We start from the raw sequence: 15,253 nt of genomic DNA, 5'->3' as shown, positions 1-15,253 counted from the left end.
GGGTTTCTGCTAGAAGACAAAATAAATTGTTCCCCATTCACAATTTCATCAGTCTCCATTTTTGCTTTTATTATATTAGATGCAACTTGCTCTGCTTGCAAATTTCCTAGACTCAATGCTAATAAGATCATGTTCTCTACTGCAGATAAAGAAGAGCAGTTGTGTAAATAGCCTTTTGCAATAGTTAAAAAACATATACTACATAATTTGGAAGATACACTTGATTTTGATATATTGAGCTTGATATTTTAAAAAGATGTTCGTTTTTTTAGATTTTAATACATATATTTTTAATTTCTAATGTAAAATAGACCACTTGCCAGTAGCTTTCAGACCTATGTTTTTATATGATTTCAAATCAGTATAATATTTTCGATAATAATCAGTCATAAAAATGGGTGGGTGTAAAACTATCCTAACACCCTATTTTGCCCCATTTGGGACCCTTAGCACTTGGTTTAGATTTTAAAAACATCTTTTCCTATTATTATTATGATAAATACATTTAATAAAAAAAGTTTTGTTTAATTGACACGACATAAAACCTGGCAGTCTCTCTGGTTCACTGTGAGCTGCAATAAAAATTTGCACAAAACATAAGTTAAACTTTTTTTATTTTAACGCAAGTTAAATCACAGTGATTTTTTTTTAATAAACGATATATACAGTAATTTAACTTTAATAATAAAATAATAAACTTTTAATAAATGAAGTATATAAATTAATGCATTTTTTTTATTTGTTACTCGCTAATTTTTTTAAATAAAAAATCATTTGTAGTTGCAAAGCCACATTTAGAAATTTAAGAAATAATCATTTTAAAAATTCAAAAGTTTAACATACTTTAATTCATTAATGTAAATGTCGAGAAATGAAAGAAATTTATTATTATCAAACATTTTTAAAAATACAATGTAAAATTTATTTATTTAATATTAAAAAAAAAGTAAAAGAAAACAAACATTCCCTTATAGTAATAATTAAAAAAAAGCCGTTAAATGACATTTAACTTGTTTTGGGGTAATTAATATTATTGCAGTAATTTAAAAAAAAGTTCATGTCTTTAAAAAATAAAAAAATAAAGAGAATTTTATGATGTCAAAATTATATTCAAGTTGTTTTTTGCCAAAAAGTATAAAATAATAAAAAATTATATATTTATATCTTAAAATTTACATCTTACAATTTATATCTTAAGATTTACATTAAGTATGTAATTAAACACAATTACAAAAACTTAAGCCAATTGCACATCTAGATCTCAAAAAAATAGGGATAATTGAATCTTGACTTGGCAAGACTCAATTATCCATATAATATTTTGTAAAAGTATATTAGTATAATATTTTATATAAATTTAAAAATAAAATTTTTGTACTACCTATTTCATTTTTTTAATTCTAAATATCACTATATATATAAAATATATACTATATCACTATACTATATCACTATACTATATCACTATACTATATCACTATACTATATCACTATACTATATCACTATATACTATATCACTATACTATATCACTATACTATATCACTATACTATATCACTATATACTATATCACTATACTATATCACTATACTATATCACTATACTATATCACTATACTATATCACTATACTATATCACTATACTATATCACTATACTATATCACTATACTATATCACTATACTATATCACTATACTATATCACTATACTATATCACTATACTATATCACTATACTATATCACTATATACTATATCACTATACTATATCACTATACTATATCACTATATACTATATCACTATACTATATCACTATACTATATCACTATACTATATCACTATACTATATCACTATACTATATCACTATACTATATCACTATACTATATCACTATACTATATCACTATACTATATCACTATACTATATCACTATATACTATATCACTATACTATATCACTATACTATATCACTATACTATATCACTATACTATATCACTATACTATATCACTATACTATATCACTATACTATATCACTATACTATATCACTATACATATCACTATATCTATATCACTATACTAGATCACTATATAATATATCTATATAATATATCACTATACTATATCACTATACTATATCACTATACTATATCACTATACTATATCACTATACTATATCACTATACTATATCACTATACTATATCACTATACTATATCACTATACTATATCACTATACTATATCACTATACTATATCACTATACTATATCACTATACTATATCACTATACTATATCTACTATCACTATACTATATCACTATACTATATCACTATATACTATATCACTATACTATATCACTATACTATATCACTATACTATATCACTATACTATATCACTATACTATATCACTATACTATATCACTATACTATATCACTATACTATATCACTATACTATATCACTATACTATATCACTATACTATATCACTATATACTATATCACTATACTATATCACTATACTATATCACTATACTATATCACTATACTATATCACTATACTATATCACTATACTATATCACTCTACTATATCACTATACTATATCACTCTACTATATCACTCTACTATCTCACTATACTATATCACTATACTATATCACTATACTATATCACTATACTATATCACTATACTATATCACTATACTATATCACTATACTATATCACTATACTATATCACTATACTATATCACTATACTATATCACTATATACTATATCACTATACTATATCACTATATACTATATCACTATATACTATATCACTATATACTATATCACTATACTATATCACTATACTATATCACTATACTATATCACTATACTATATCACTATACTATATCACTATACTATATCACTATACTATATCACTATACTATATCACTATACTATATCACTATATACTATATCACTATACTATATCACTATACCATATCACTATATACTATATCACTATATACTATATCACTATATACTATATCACTATACTATATCACTATACTATATCACTATACTATATCACTATACTATATCACTATACTATATCACTATACTATATCACTATACTATATCACTATACTATATCACTATACTATATCACTATATACTATATCACTATACTATATCACTATACTATATCACTATATACTATATCACTATACTATATCACTATATACTATATCACTATACTATATCACTATACTATATCACTATATACTATATCACTATATACTATATCACTATACTATATCACTATACTATATCACTATACTATATCACTATACTATATCACTATACTATATCACTATACTATATCACTATACTATATCACTATACTATATCACTATACTATATCACTATACTATATCACTATACTATATCACTAAACTATATCACTATATACGTCTATATCACTATATCACTATATCACTATACTATATCACTATACTATATCACTATACTATATCACTATACTATATCACTATACTATATCACTATACTATATCACTATACTATATCACTATACTATATCACTATACTATATCACTATACTATATCACTATATACTATATCACTATACTATATCACTATACCATATCACTATATACTATATCACTATATACTATATCACTATATACTATATCACTATACTATATCACTATACTATATCACTATATACTATATCACTATATACTATATCACTATACTATATCACTATATACTATATCACTATACTATATCACTATATACTATATCACTATACTATATCACTATACTATATCACTATACTATATCACTATACTATATCACTATACTATATCACTATACTATATCACTATACTATATCACTACACTATATCACTATAATATATAAATACACTATATCACTATACTATATCAATATACTATATCACTATATACTATATCACTATACTATATCACTATACTATATCACTATATACTATATCACTATATACTATATCACTATACTATATCACTATACTATATCACTATATACTATATCACTATACTATATCACTATACCATATCACTATATACTATATCACTATATACTATATCACTATATACTATATCACTATACTATATCACTATACTATATCACTATATACTATATCACTATACTATATCACTATATACTATATCACTATACTATATCACTATACTATATCACTATACTATATCACTATACTATATCACTATACTATATCACTATACTATATCACTATACTATATCACTATACTATATCACTATACTATATCACTATACTATATCACTATACTATATCACTATACTATATCACTATACTATATCACTATACTATATCACTATACTATATCACTATACTATATCACTATACTATATCACTATACTATATCACTATATACTATATCACTATACTATATCACTATATACTATATCACTATATACTATATCACTATACTATATCACTATACTATATCACTATATACTATATCACTATACTATATCACTATACCATATCACTATATACTATATCACTATATACTATATCACTATATACTATATCACTATACTATATCACTATACTATATCACTATATACTATATCACTATATACTATATCACTATACTATATCACTATACTATATCACTATATACTATATCACTATACTATATCACTATACCATATCACTATATACTATATCACTATATACTATATCACTATATACTATATCACTATACTATATCACTATACTATATCACTATACTATATCACTATACTATATCACTATACTATATCACTATACTATATCACTATACTATATCACTATATACTATATCACTATACTATATCACTATACTATATCACTATATACTATATCACTATATACTATATCACTATACTATATCACTATACTATATCACTATATACTATATCACTATACTATATCACTATACCATATTACTATATACTATATCACTATATACTATATCACTATATACTATATCACTATACTATATCACTATACTATATCACTATATACTATATCACTATATACTATATCACTATACTATATCACTATACTATATCACTATATACTATATCACTATATACTATACCACTATACTATATCACTATACTATATCACTATATACTATATCACTATACTATATCACTATACTATATCACTATATACTATATCACTATATACTATATCACTATACTATATCACTATATCACTATATACTATATCACTATACTATATCACTATATACTATATCACTATACTATATCACTATATCACTATATACTATATCACTATACTATATCACTATATCACTATATACTATATCACTATATACTATATCATTATATACTATATCACTATATACTATATCACTATACTATATCACTATATACTATATCACTATACTATATCACTATACTATATCACTATACTATATCACTATATACTATATCACTATACTATATCACTATACTATATCACTATACTATATCACTATACTATATCACTATACTATATCACTATACTATATCACTATACTATATCACTATACTATATCACTATACTATATCACTATACTATATCACTATACTATATCACTATACTATATCACTATACTATATCACTATACTATATCACTATACTATATCACTATATACTATATCACTATACTATATCACTATACTATATCACTATATACTATATCACTATATACTATATCACTATACTATATCACTATACTATATCACTATATACTATATCACTATACTATATCACTATACCATATCACTATATACTATATCACTATATACTATATCACTATATACTATATCACTATACTATATCACTATACTATATCACTATATACTATATCACTATATACTATATCACTATACTATATCACTATACTATATCACTATATACTATATCACTATACTATATCACTATACCATATCACTATATACTATATCACTATATACTATATCACTATATACTATATCACTATACTATATCACTATACTATATCACTATACTATATCACTATACTATATCACTATACTATATCACTATACTATATCACTATACTATATCACTATATACTATATCACTATACTATATCACTATACTATATCACTATATACTATATCACTATATACTATATCACTATACTATATCACTATACTATATCACTATATACTATATCACTATACTATATCACTATACCATATCACTATATACTATATCACTATATACTATATCACTATATACTATATCACTATACTATATCACTATACTATATCACTATATACTATATCACTATATACTATATCACTATACTATATCACTATACTATATCACTATATACTATATCACTATATACTATACCACTATACTATATCACTATACTATATCACTATATACTATATCACTATACTATATCACTATACTATATCACTATATACTATATCACTATATACTATATCACTATACTATATCACTATATCACTATATACTATATCACTATACTATATCACTATATACTATATCACTATACTATATCACTATATCACTATATACTATATCACTATACTATATCACTATATCACTATATACTATATCACTATATACTATATCATTATATACTATATCAATATACTATATCAATATACTATATCACTATATACTATATCACTATATACTATATACTATATCATTATATATTATATCACTATACTATATCACTATATCACTATATACTATATCACTATATACTATATCATTATATACTATATCACTATATACTATATCACTATATACTATACCACTATATACTATATCACTATATACTATATCACTATATATTATATCACTATATACTATATCACTATATATTATATCACTATACTATATCACTATATATTATATCACTATACTATATAACTATATATTATATCACTATACTATATCACTATATATTATATCACTATACTATATCACTATATATTATATCACTATACTATATCACTATATCACTATATACTATATCACTATATACTATATCATTATATGCTATATCACTATATACTATATCACTATATACTATATCACTATATACTATATCACTATATACTATATCACTATATATTATATCACTATATCACTATATACTATATCATTATATACTATATCACTATATACTATATCACTATATATTATATCACTATACTATATCACTATATCACTATATACTATATCACTATATACTATATCATTATATACTATATCACTATATACTATATCCAGAGGCGGATCCAGCTTTTTTTAGTCTTTGAGATAGCTAACTTCCAGATATGGAGCAAACACCAAAATGTTTATATGTTTATACTTATGTCAAATAAGGATGCTTTGCAAAAAATTACGATGATTGGAGGCTGGGAACAAAAAAAACCCAAATTTTGTGCCCCCCCTGCCCCAAACGTGAGAGCAACAAGTTGATAAAATATTTTTTGTACTGTTCTCAACTAGACTTATATTCATCGATAAATTTCAAGTTTCATAGTATTATCTTTCAGTGTTCAAAAATAATGACTATATAAAATTTATAACCCCCTCAAATTGAGGGGGGTTTAAACTTTATATGGTCATAACTTTTAAAAGCTAAAATATTTTATTATGAAATTTAAAGTTTATCGATGAATATTAGTCTAGTTAAAAACAGTACAAAAAATATTTTATCAACTTGTTGCTCTCACGTTTGGGGCAGGGGGGCACAAAAATTGGGGCTTTTTTGTTCCCAGCCTCCAATCATCGCGATTTTTTGCAAAGCATCCTTATTTGACATAAGTATAAACATATAATTGTTTGGAGTTTGCTCCATGTCTGGAAAATAGCTATCTCAAAGACCAAAAAATGCTGGATCCGCCACTGACTATATCACTATATACTATATCACTATATACTATATCACTATATACTATATCACTATATACTATATCACTATATATTATATCACTATATCACTATATACTATATCATTATATATCACTATATACTATATCACTATATACTATATACTATATCATTATATACTATATCACTATATACTATATCACTATATACTATATCACTATATACTATATCACTATATATTATATCACTATATCACTATATACTATATCACTATATACTATATCACTATATACTATATCACTATATACTATATCACTATATACTATATCACTATATACTATATCACTATATACTATATCACTATATACTATATACTATATCACTATATACTATATCACTATACTATATCACTATATCACTATATACTATTTCATTATATATTATATCACTATATACTATATCACTATATACTATACCACTATATACTATATCACTATACTATATCACTATATCACTATATACTATATCACTATACTATATCACTATATACTATATCACTATACTATATCACTATATCACTATATACTATATCACTATACTATATCACTATATCACTATATCACTATATACTATATCACTATATACTATATCATTATATACTATATCACTATATACTATATCACTATATACTATATCACTATATACTATATCACTATATACTATATAACTATATACTATATCACTATATACTATATCACTATATATTATATCACTATATACTATATCACTATATACTATATCACTATATACTATATCACTATATACTATATCACTATATACTATATCACTATATACTATATCACTATATATTATATCACTATATCACTATATCACTATATACTATATCATTATATACTATATCACTATATACTATATCATTATATACTATATCACTATATACTATATCACTATATACTATATCACTATATACTATATCACTATATACTATATCACTATATACTATATCACTATATACTATATCACTATATACTATATCACTATATATTATATCACTATATACTATATCACTATATACTATATCACTATATACTATATCACTATATTACAACAATAATTAAAGGATCAACCAATAATAATTTATTTAGGTCAAACTTTTGTGATTTTAACCTAGATGAGTAGCTAAAACATTTACCAACTTAATTACTGGACCTCCAAAATTACTTATTCTAACTTGTACAACATTGGTTACTATTATATTATTGGTTTTTATAATTTTTTTTTGAGCTTGAGTTTTTTTTCTAATTTGAAGAAGAAAAATAATGTAATGCTAACAATTATGAATACTTTTAAAAATAAAAACTCACCACTCATCACTTGGGTAAAATAAAACTGAGTTGAATTCGTCATTCCAAACGTCACTAATACAAACAAAACTTTTTTTTTAAACCAATTTTTAAAACTCAATATTTTTTCAATTCATTAAGTTTTTAAAAAACTCAACAACAAATTTTATAGAAAAATTTTTTTTAACAGTAAAAGTAGTTGTAACAAAAAATGTGAGAGTAGAAATATAGTCGTGAAACATAAGATTTAAAGGTAGAAATATAGTCATAAATCATAAGATTTAAAGGTAAAAAATATAGTCATAAAACATAATATTTAAAGGTAGTATTATATTAGTGGGATATAAGATTTAAAGGTAGGAATATAGTTGCGAAACATAAAGCTACTATATTCTGATTTCATGTTAAGTGGTATAATCACTTTTGACATCAAAATTTAAAACTGCTTAGTAAAAAAAAAATATTAATTATAGTATTTTCATACTTTTGCTAATAATAAAATATTATTATTAACTTACTAATGCAAAGTATCACGATAAACACAAGGTAAATTGCAAGTTCTCTCAGAGTGGTTTTGACAATAACTTCTGGATCTTCGATATCATCTGTGAAGCGTGTTTTCCATAATCCTAAAAATTTATTTAACAAACAATAAATTAATAAATATTAAACAAATTAGAAACAAATATAAATAAATAAATCATATAAATAAATAGGAAATAAATAATTTAATAACTTCTTTCTAATTTATTGTGTACTTAATGGTCAAAATGACATTCTTCAAAAAAAAAAAAAATTAAACAGAAAATTTCAACATGATCGCATACTAAAATAAATATAGATAGTTTTAAAACAATTCTATCTTGTTTTTTCTATTTAATTTTCTTGACCTGACACGCTAAGTTAGTTTGTTGTGGTCTGCAATATATACTCTTCACTAAAGTTCTTTTGGTTGTTTTGTCAACAATATTGTTTTCAACCTGGCATTTTTCAACCTGACATTATAAGCTATTCGTAATAAGTCCTTGAGAGAGGTAATAATACACATGCATGTGAGATGGAATATTAGACTTTATCTTTGTTAATGACACCATTATAGATTTTTGGAAAATCTTCTGAAAGTTGGAAAAGTTTATCTTCTGAGATATTATACAAAATTTAGTAATCTGAGAATAATGAATTTTAGCATTAAGCAATACAATCTTACATCTATTTCACGTAATAAGAAAAAGCCATTTCTTCTCAGAAGAGTTGGTTGGTATTTTTCTCTTGGATATGCACAATGGATAGCAACAATAAAGGCTGTTCAGAACTAAGTAATGTTTACATTGTTTACATTAACTTAATCATTGGCAAATTAGTTTATCTTGCAGATTATAATTCCATTACAATGGAATTATAATCTGCAAGATAAACTAATTTGCCAATGATTAAGTTATATTTTTTGTTTGTTTCTTTGGTTGCATTGTTTTGACAAGCTCTGTTCCATGCCTCTTGAAGCCTTGCAATCAAATTTTATTTTATAAACTAGTTATGAAAGAGAAAATAGAAAGTTGGATATACGCAATTTTTCTGTGAGTTAATATTTAGTTTAGTTATTTTAGGGCACTATAGCAATTTAAATTATTAAAAAAACATTACTCAAAAGTACTTGCTAACATTAGTAATTAAAAAATTATAGTATACACTATATTTAAAAAAAGTTGTAACATCAAATGAAATATTTTAAACAATCTTAACATTAGTAATTCTTTCAAGTTTTATAAATTCTATTAAAAAATGATTAAACATAATTTTATTTACAAACTTGTTTTTTAATAAATACTATTATAAAATTATTGAATTACCTCTGACACCTCTCGAAAATCTTTTCCAACATCCAACAGGTTTATCTTTATCATCAATTCTATGATCTGATGTAACAACTGTCTGCATGCTAAAAGGTTCTGCTTCCATTCCAGCAGGGGCTAAATTTGCTGTATCGTATTGCATTTCATAATTGTCATCTAACCAACCAGTTTTTTTAGGTAAAGAAGATGGAGTTTGGAAACCAGCAGGACTACCAGTATGAAATGACATTTCATGGTTCAAACTAGTTTGAGAGCCTTTTAAATTTCTTGAACGTCTCTTTGCACTCATTTTTACCTAAAAAACATTTATAAATAAATCTAGATAATGTGGAAAAAAAAACTGAACTTTGCAATGAGCTTATCAATGTTTACTTCATAATTGAAATACAAACTTCAAATACTTAAAATTTGAAATGCTGCTTTATCTAATTACCTTGAAACTACTTAACAAGCAAGTAATAAGGGTATAATGAAAGCAAGAAATAAGGGTGTAATGAAAGCAAGAAATAAAGGTGTAATAAAAGCAAGGAATAAGGGTGTAATAAGAGCAAGAAATAAGGGTGTAATGAAAGCAAGAAATAAGGATGTAATAAATGTAAGAAATAAGGGTGTAAAGAAAGCAAGAAATAAGGGTGTAATAAAAGTAAGAAATAAGGATGTAATAAAAGCAAGAAATAAGGGTGTAATAAAAGCAAGAAATAAGGATGTAATAAAAGCAAGAAATAAGGGTGTAATAAAAGCAAGAAACAAGGGTGTAATGAAAGCAAGAAATAAGGATGTAATAAAAGTAAGAAATAAGGGTGTAATAAAAGCAAGAAATAAGGGTGTAATAAAAGCAAGAACAAGGGTGTAATGAAAGCAAGAAATAAGGATGTAATAAAAGTAAGAAATAAGGGTGTAATAAAAGTAAGAAATAAGGGTGTAATAAAATCAAGAAATAAGGATGTAATAAAAGCAAGAAACAATGCACAAGATTACGATATTTGAACATGTGATATTAGAAGCGGACAGAGTTATTTGCACATATCGTTGTTTAGTTGCTCTCTAAAAATCATGGTAAAAAAAAAAACTTAAATTTTAGTATATATGTTTATGTTTATCAAAAACTTGAAATTACATTTTTAACCATAACACCTATTCAAGATTAATTTAAAATAAACTAAAAAGCTTTGATTGTCAAACCTTTAAGTTCAAATTATGACACAAAATTAATATATATATAAATATATATATATATATATATATATATAAATATATATATATATATAAATATATATATATATATATTTATAAATATATATATATATATATATATATATATATATATATATATATATATATATATATATATATATATATATATATATATATATATATATATATATATATATATATATATACATTATATACATATGTGGAGAAACTAAATACTTTATTATCAACAAATCAAAACTTTAGATTAATACTTTACATTAGTATTAAAATAATAGTACTAAAACTAGTAAAAACCAAATCATTTTTATAATTATTATATAAATTATATGCATAACACTTTTTTTGTGTGTGTTTATTTTAAACTAAATCCCTCCCGACAAGGGTGCAAGTAACCACTATTAAGTTTGGAGATTCTAGAATTATTAATCCACTTTTTTTATTAATCAAGAATTATTTATCCACTTTCAAGTTTAAGTTTTGAAAAAAAAAAGAAAATTGTCAAAGAGCAACTTTTCTGAATGACAAGTCAAGCAAGAGTTAGTTTTGGTTAATAGAATTAGAAATGATAACTCATTGAGCAGCAATGATAATAGTAAATGAAAAAGAGATGCAAACTTACAACTGTAGGACAGTGACTCAAACTTGGTAGATAAAGCAGGTCCAAATACATTTACAATGCATTTTTGAACCTTTTCTATAAAAGAAAGAGCATCTTTATATGACAAAAGTATTCTATACAAGAGGGAATAAAACGGTAGAAGATGGAATCAGGAAAAAGAAAATAGAGAGCATGATAAAGAGAGGCAACCTTTTCAGATGTTAACTTTGCAATGGATTGTATATCGTCAAGACAGGAGTATAAAGTTGAGTTATCAGCAAATAGAGCAACTTTAGATGCAAGGTTGTCAGGAAGATCATTGCTATAGTTTAGAAACAATACATGACCAAGGACAGAATCTTGCAGTACCCCAAAAGTTACTGGAAATGAAGAAGAGTGTTGGCTTTTGAGAATGACTTTAATACTGCGCTTAGAAAGAAATGATTTAATAATCTCAAAAACTTTCCCAGATACAAAGTGAGCTTATGGAGAAGTCTAGCATGTTAAACTTTATCAAAAAATAGCTTTCTGTTACAACAGTTGGAAAGTCAGCTATGTTTGCACAATATATTATTTAGTTTATATAAACTTCTCAAAAACTTGTATAAATATATAACTTCATAGACTTCATAACTTATTTAAACTTCATTAGCTTGTAGTATTTCTTATTTAGACTTTTGAGGAATTGTAAACATATATTTTCATTATTATGACTTCAAGACTATTTATTCTAACAATTAAAACCTCTCAATATTTTTCATTATTTAATATAATTTTGGCAGAAAACCATGTGACTATTGTAGTTATATTAAAAAAAGAAAATATAGGTGCCAACTTGATTTCTCATTTCTAATCTAATCTTATTTTTAATCTTTGATGCTTTTAACATTTTTTTAAATAATATTTTTTTTACAAAAACAAAACATTTAAACCAGCAAGTGCGAAGAATCAATTCCACAAATCATCAAAAACTGTAAACTTAATTGCATGTTTATAGGGCTGCCATTGTCCTGGTTTTTCCACAGAAGAGCGCTATAAAAGTTTTAATTTTAAGTAGTTTAGCGTTGCACTCTCTTCAATAAAAATCGGGACAATGGCAACCCTTTGACCTTAAAATAGTTGTTACAATGATGTCAAAAATACCCCTGACAATACACTTTTGTACAGCGAAACTTTTTTTAAATGTTAGATGTTTTAGGTACAAAGACAATTATTCTAATCACCTAATTTTCAAATGATTACTAGGTGTTAGTGAAACTTTTAAGTTATGCAACTGTTGTGGATTAGACATACTTAAGTCTCTTTTGTTTGTCACATCTTTTTTGTATATTTCATTCAAAGTTTTAGAGTAAAAGAGACATCAATATAAAATAGGTACACAGTAAAATTAACCTCCTTGTACGCAGTTGTATGCTTTCAACAACTTTACCCCCTCTGCGTATGTACACATTATTACAAAATCAACACATAAATTTTACAAAACATTAAAAACAAAAAAACTTCTAATTAATTTGACATATCTGTTACATAACATAAAATTGATTTTTTAAACTAATGAAATTTAATGTTTTTGTTTAAAAAATCAGGCTTTAAGAGAGAACAAGACATACATACTCACTGTCTATAACCCCTCCCTTGTATGCATTTGGATAACCCCTCCCCCATACCTATATTTACTCTGTATGGAAGACCCCAAACAATTATTATACTTGAAATTTATATATAATTTCATTTTATTTGACATTCAAAACAACATACTTTTAAAAAACAATTTTTTTGATAATACTACAATTTTTTTTGGTAAATATAGGACCTGCTAAAAGTGCTTCGAGACCCAACAAATAAATATGAATTTTTATGCTATTAACTCATCTTGCCTTCTTCCTTTTAGTAAAGAGCACATTAAAATTAGGGCTTTGCTTCAAGAGGTTACCTAATCTTCGATGTGAAGTAAAATAACTAACTGATATTATTGTTACTACCGAATACCTTTCTCTTACAAGGAATAAATCTATTAAAATTGCAAGAAAACCATTAACGTCAGATTTTTATATCAAAAAGCCACATTTTAGGTACATCTGACTTTCATAACTGAAATCAATTTTTTCTGAAAAATTGTCTAAAACAAGGATTATTATCTAACATAAAGTTAAATAACTGATGGTACTTATCTTTTTAAAATTGAAAAGATGACTCTGTAAAGTGAGAGAAGTTAAAATCTAATTTATCTTATT

At 23.8% G+C, this 15,253-nt stretch overlaps 1 protein-coding gene across 5 annotated transcripts in view; it reads right to left on the bottom strand.

Moving 5' to 3' along the window:
* LOC100198291 (polycystin-2) overlaps positions 1-15,253 on the bottom strand; it is a 58,500-nt gene that overhangs the window by 22,876 nt on the left and 20,371 nt on the right. For all 5 annotated transcript variants that reach the window (XM_065813945.1, XM_065813944.1, XM_065813943.1 and 2 more), the window contains exons 2-4: positions 11,204-11,501; positions 9,875-9,985; positions 9,378-9,431 (exon numbers count right to left, since the gene is read on the bottom strand). In XM_065813945.1, coding sequence (XP_065670017.1) covers positions 9,378-9,431; positions 9,875-9,985; positions 11,204-11,495 — 457 coding nt within the window. In that variant the 5' untranslated portion in view covers positions 11,496-11,501. The remainder of the gene's footprint in view (positions 1-9,377; positions 9,432-9,874; positions 9,986-11,203; positions 11,502-15,253) is intronic.

This window comes from Hydra vulgaris, chromosome 12 (genome assembly GCF_038396675.1).
Source record: "Hydra vulgaris chromosome 12, alternate assembly HydraT2T_AEP".
NCBI lineage: Eukaryota > Metazoa > Cnidaria > Hydrozoa > Anthoathecata > Hydridae > Hydra > Hydra vulgaris.
This window is presented reverse-complemented; position numbering and strand designations above follow the sequence as displayed.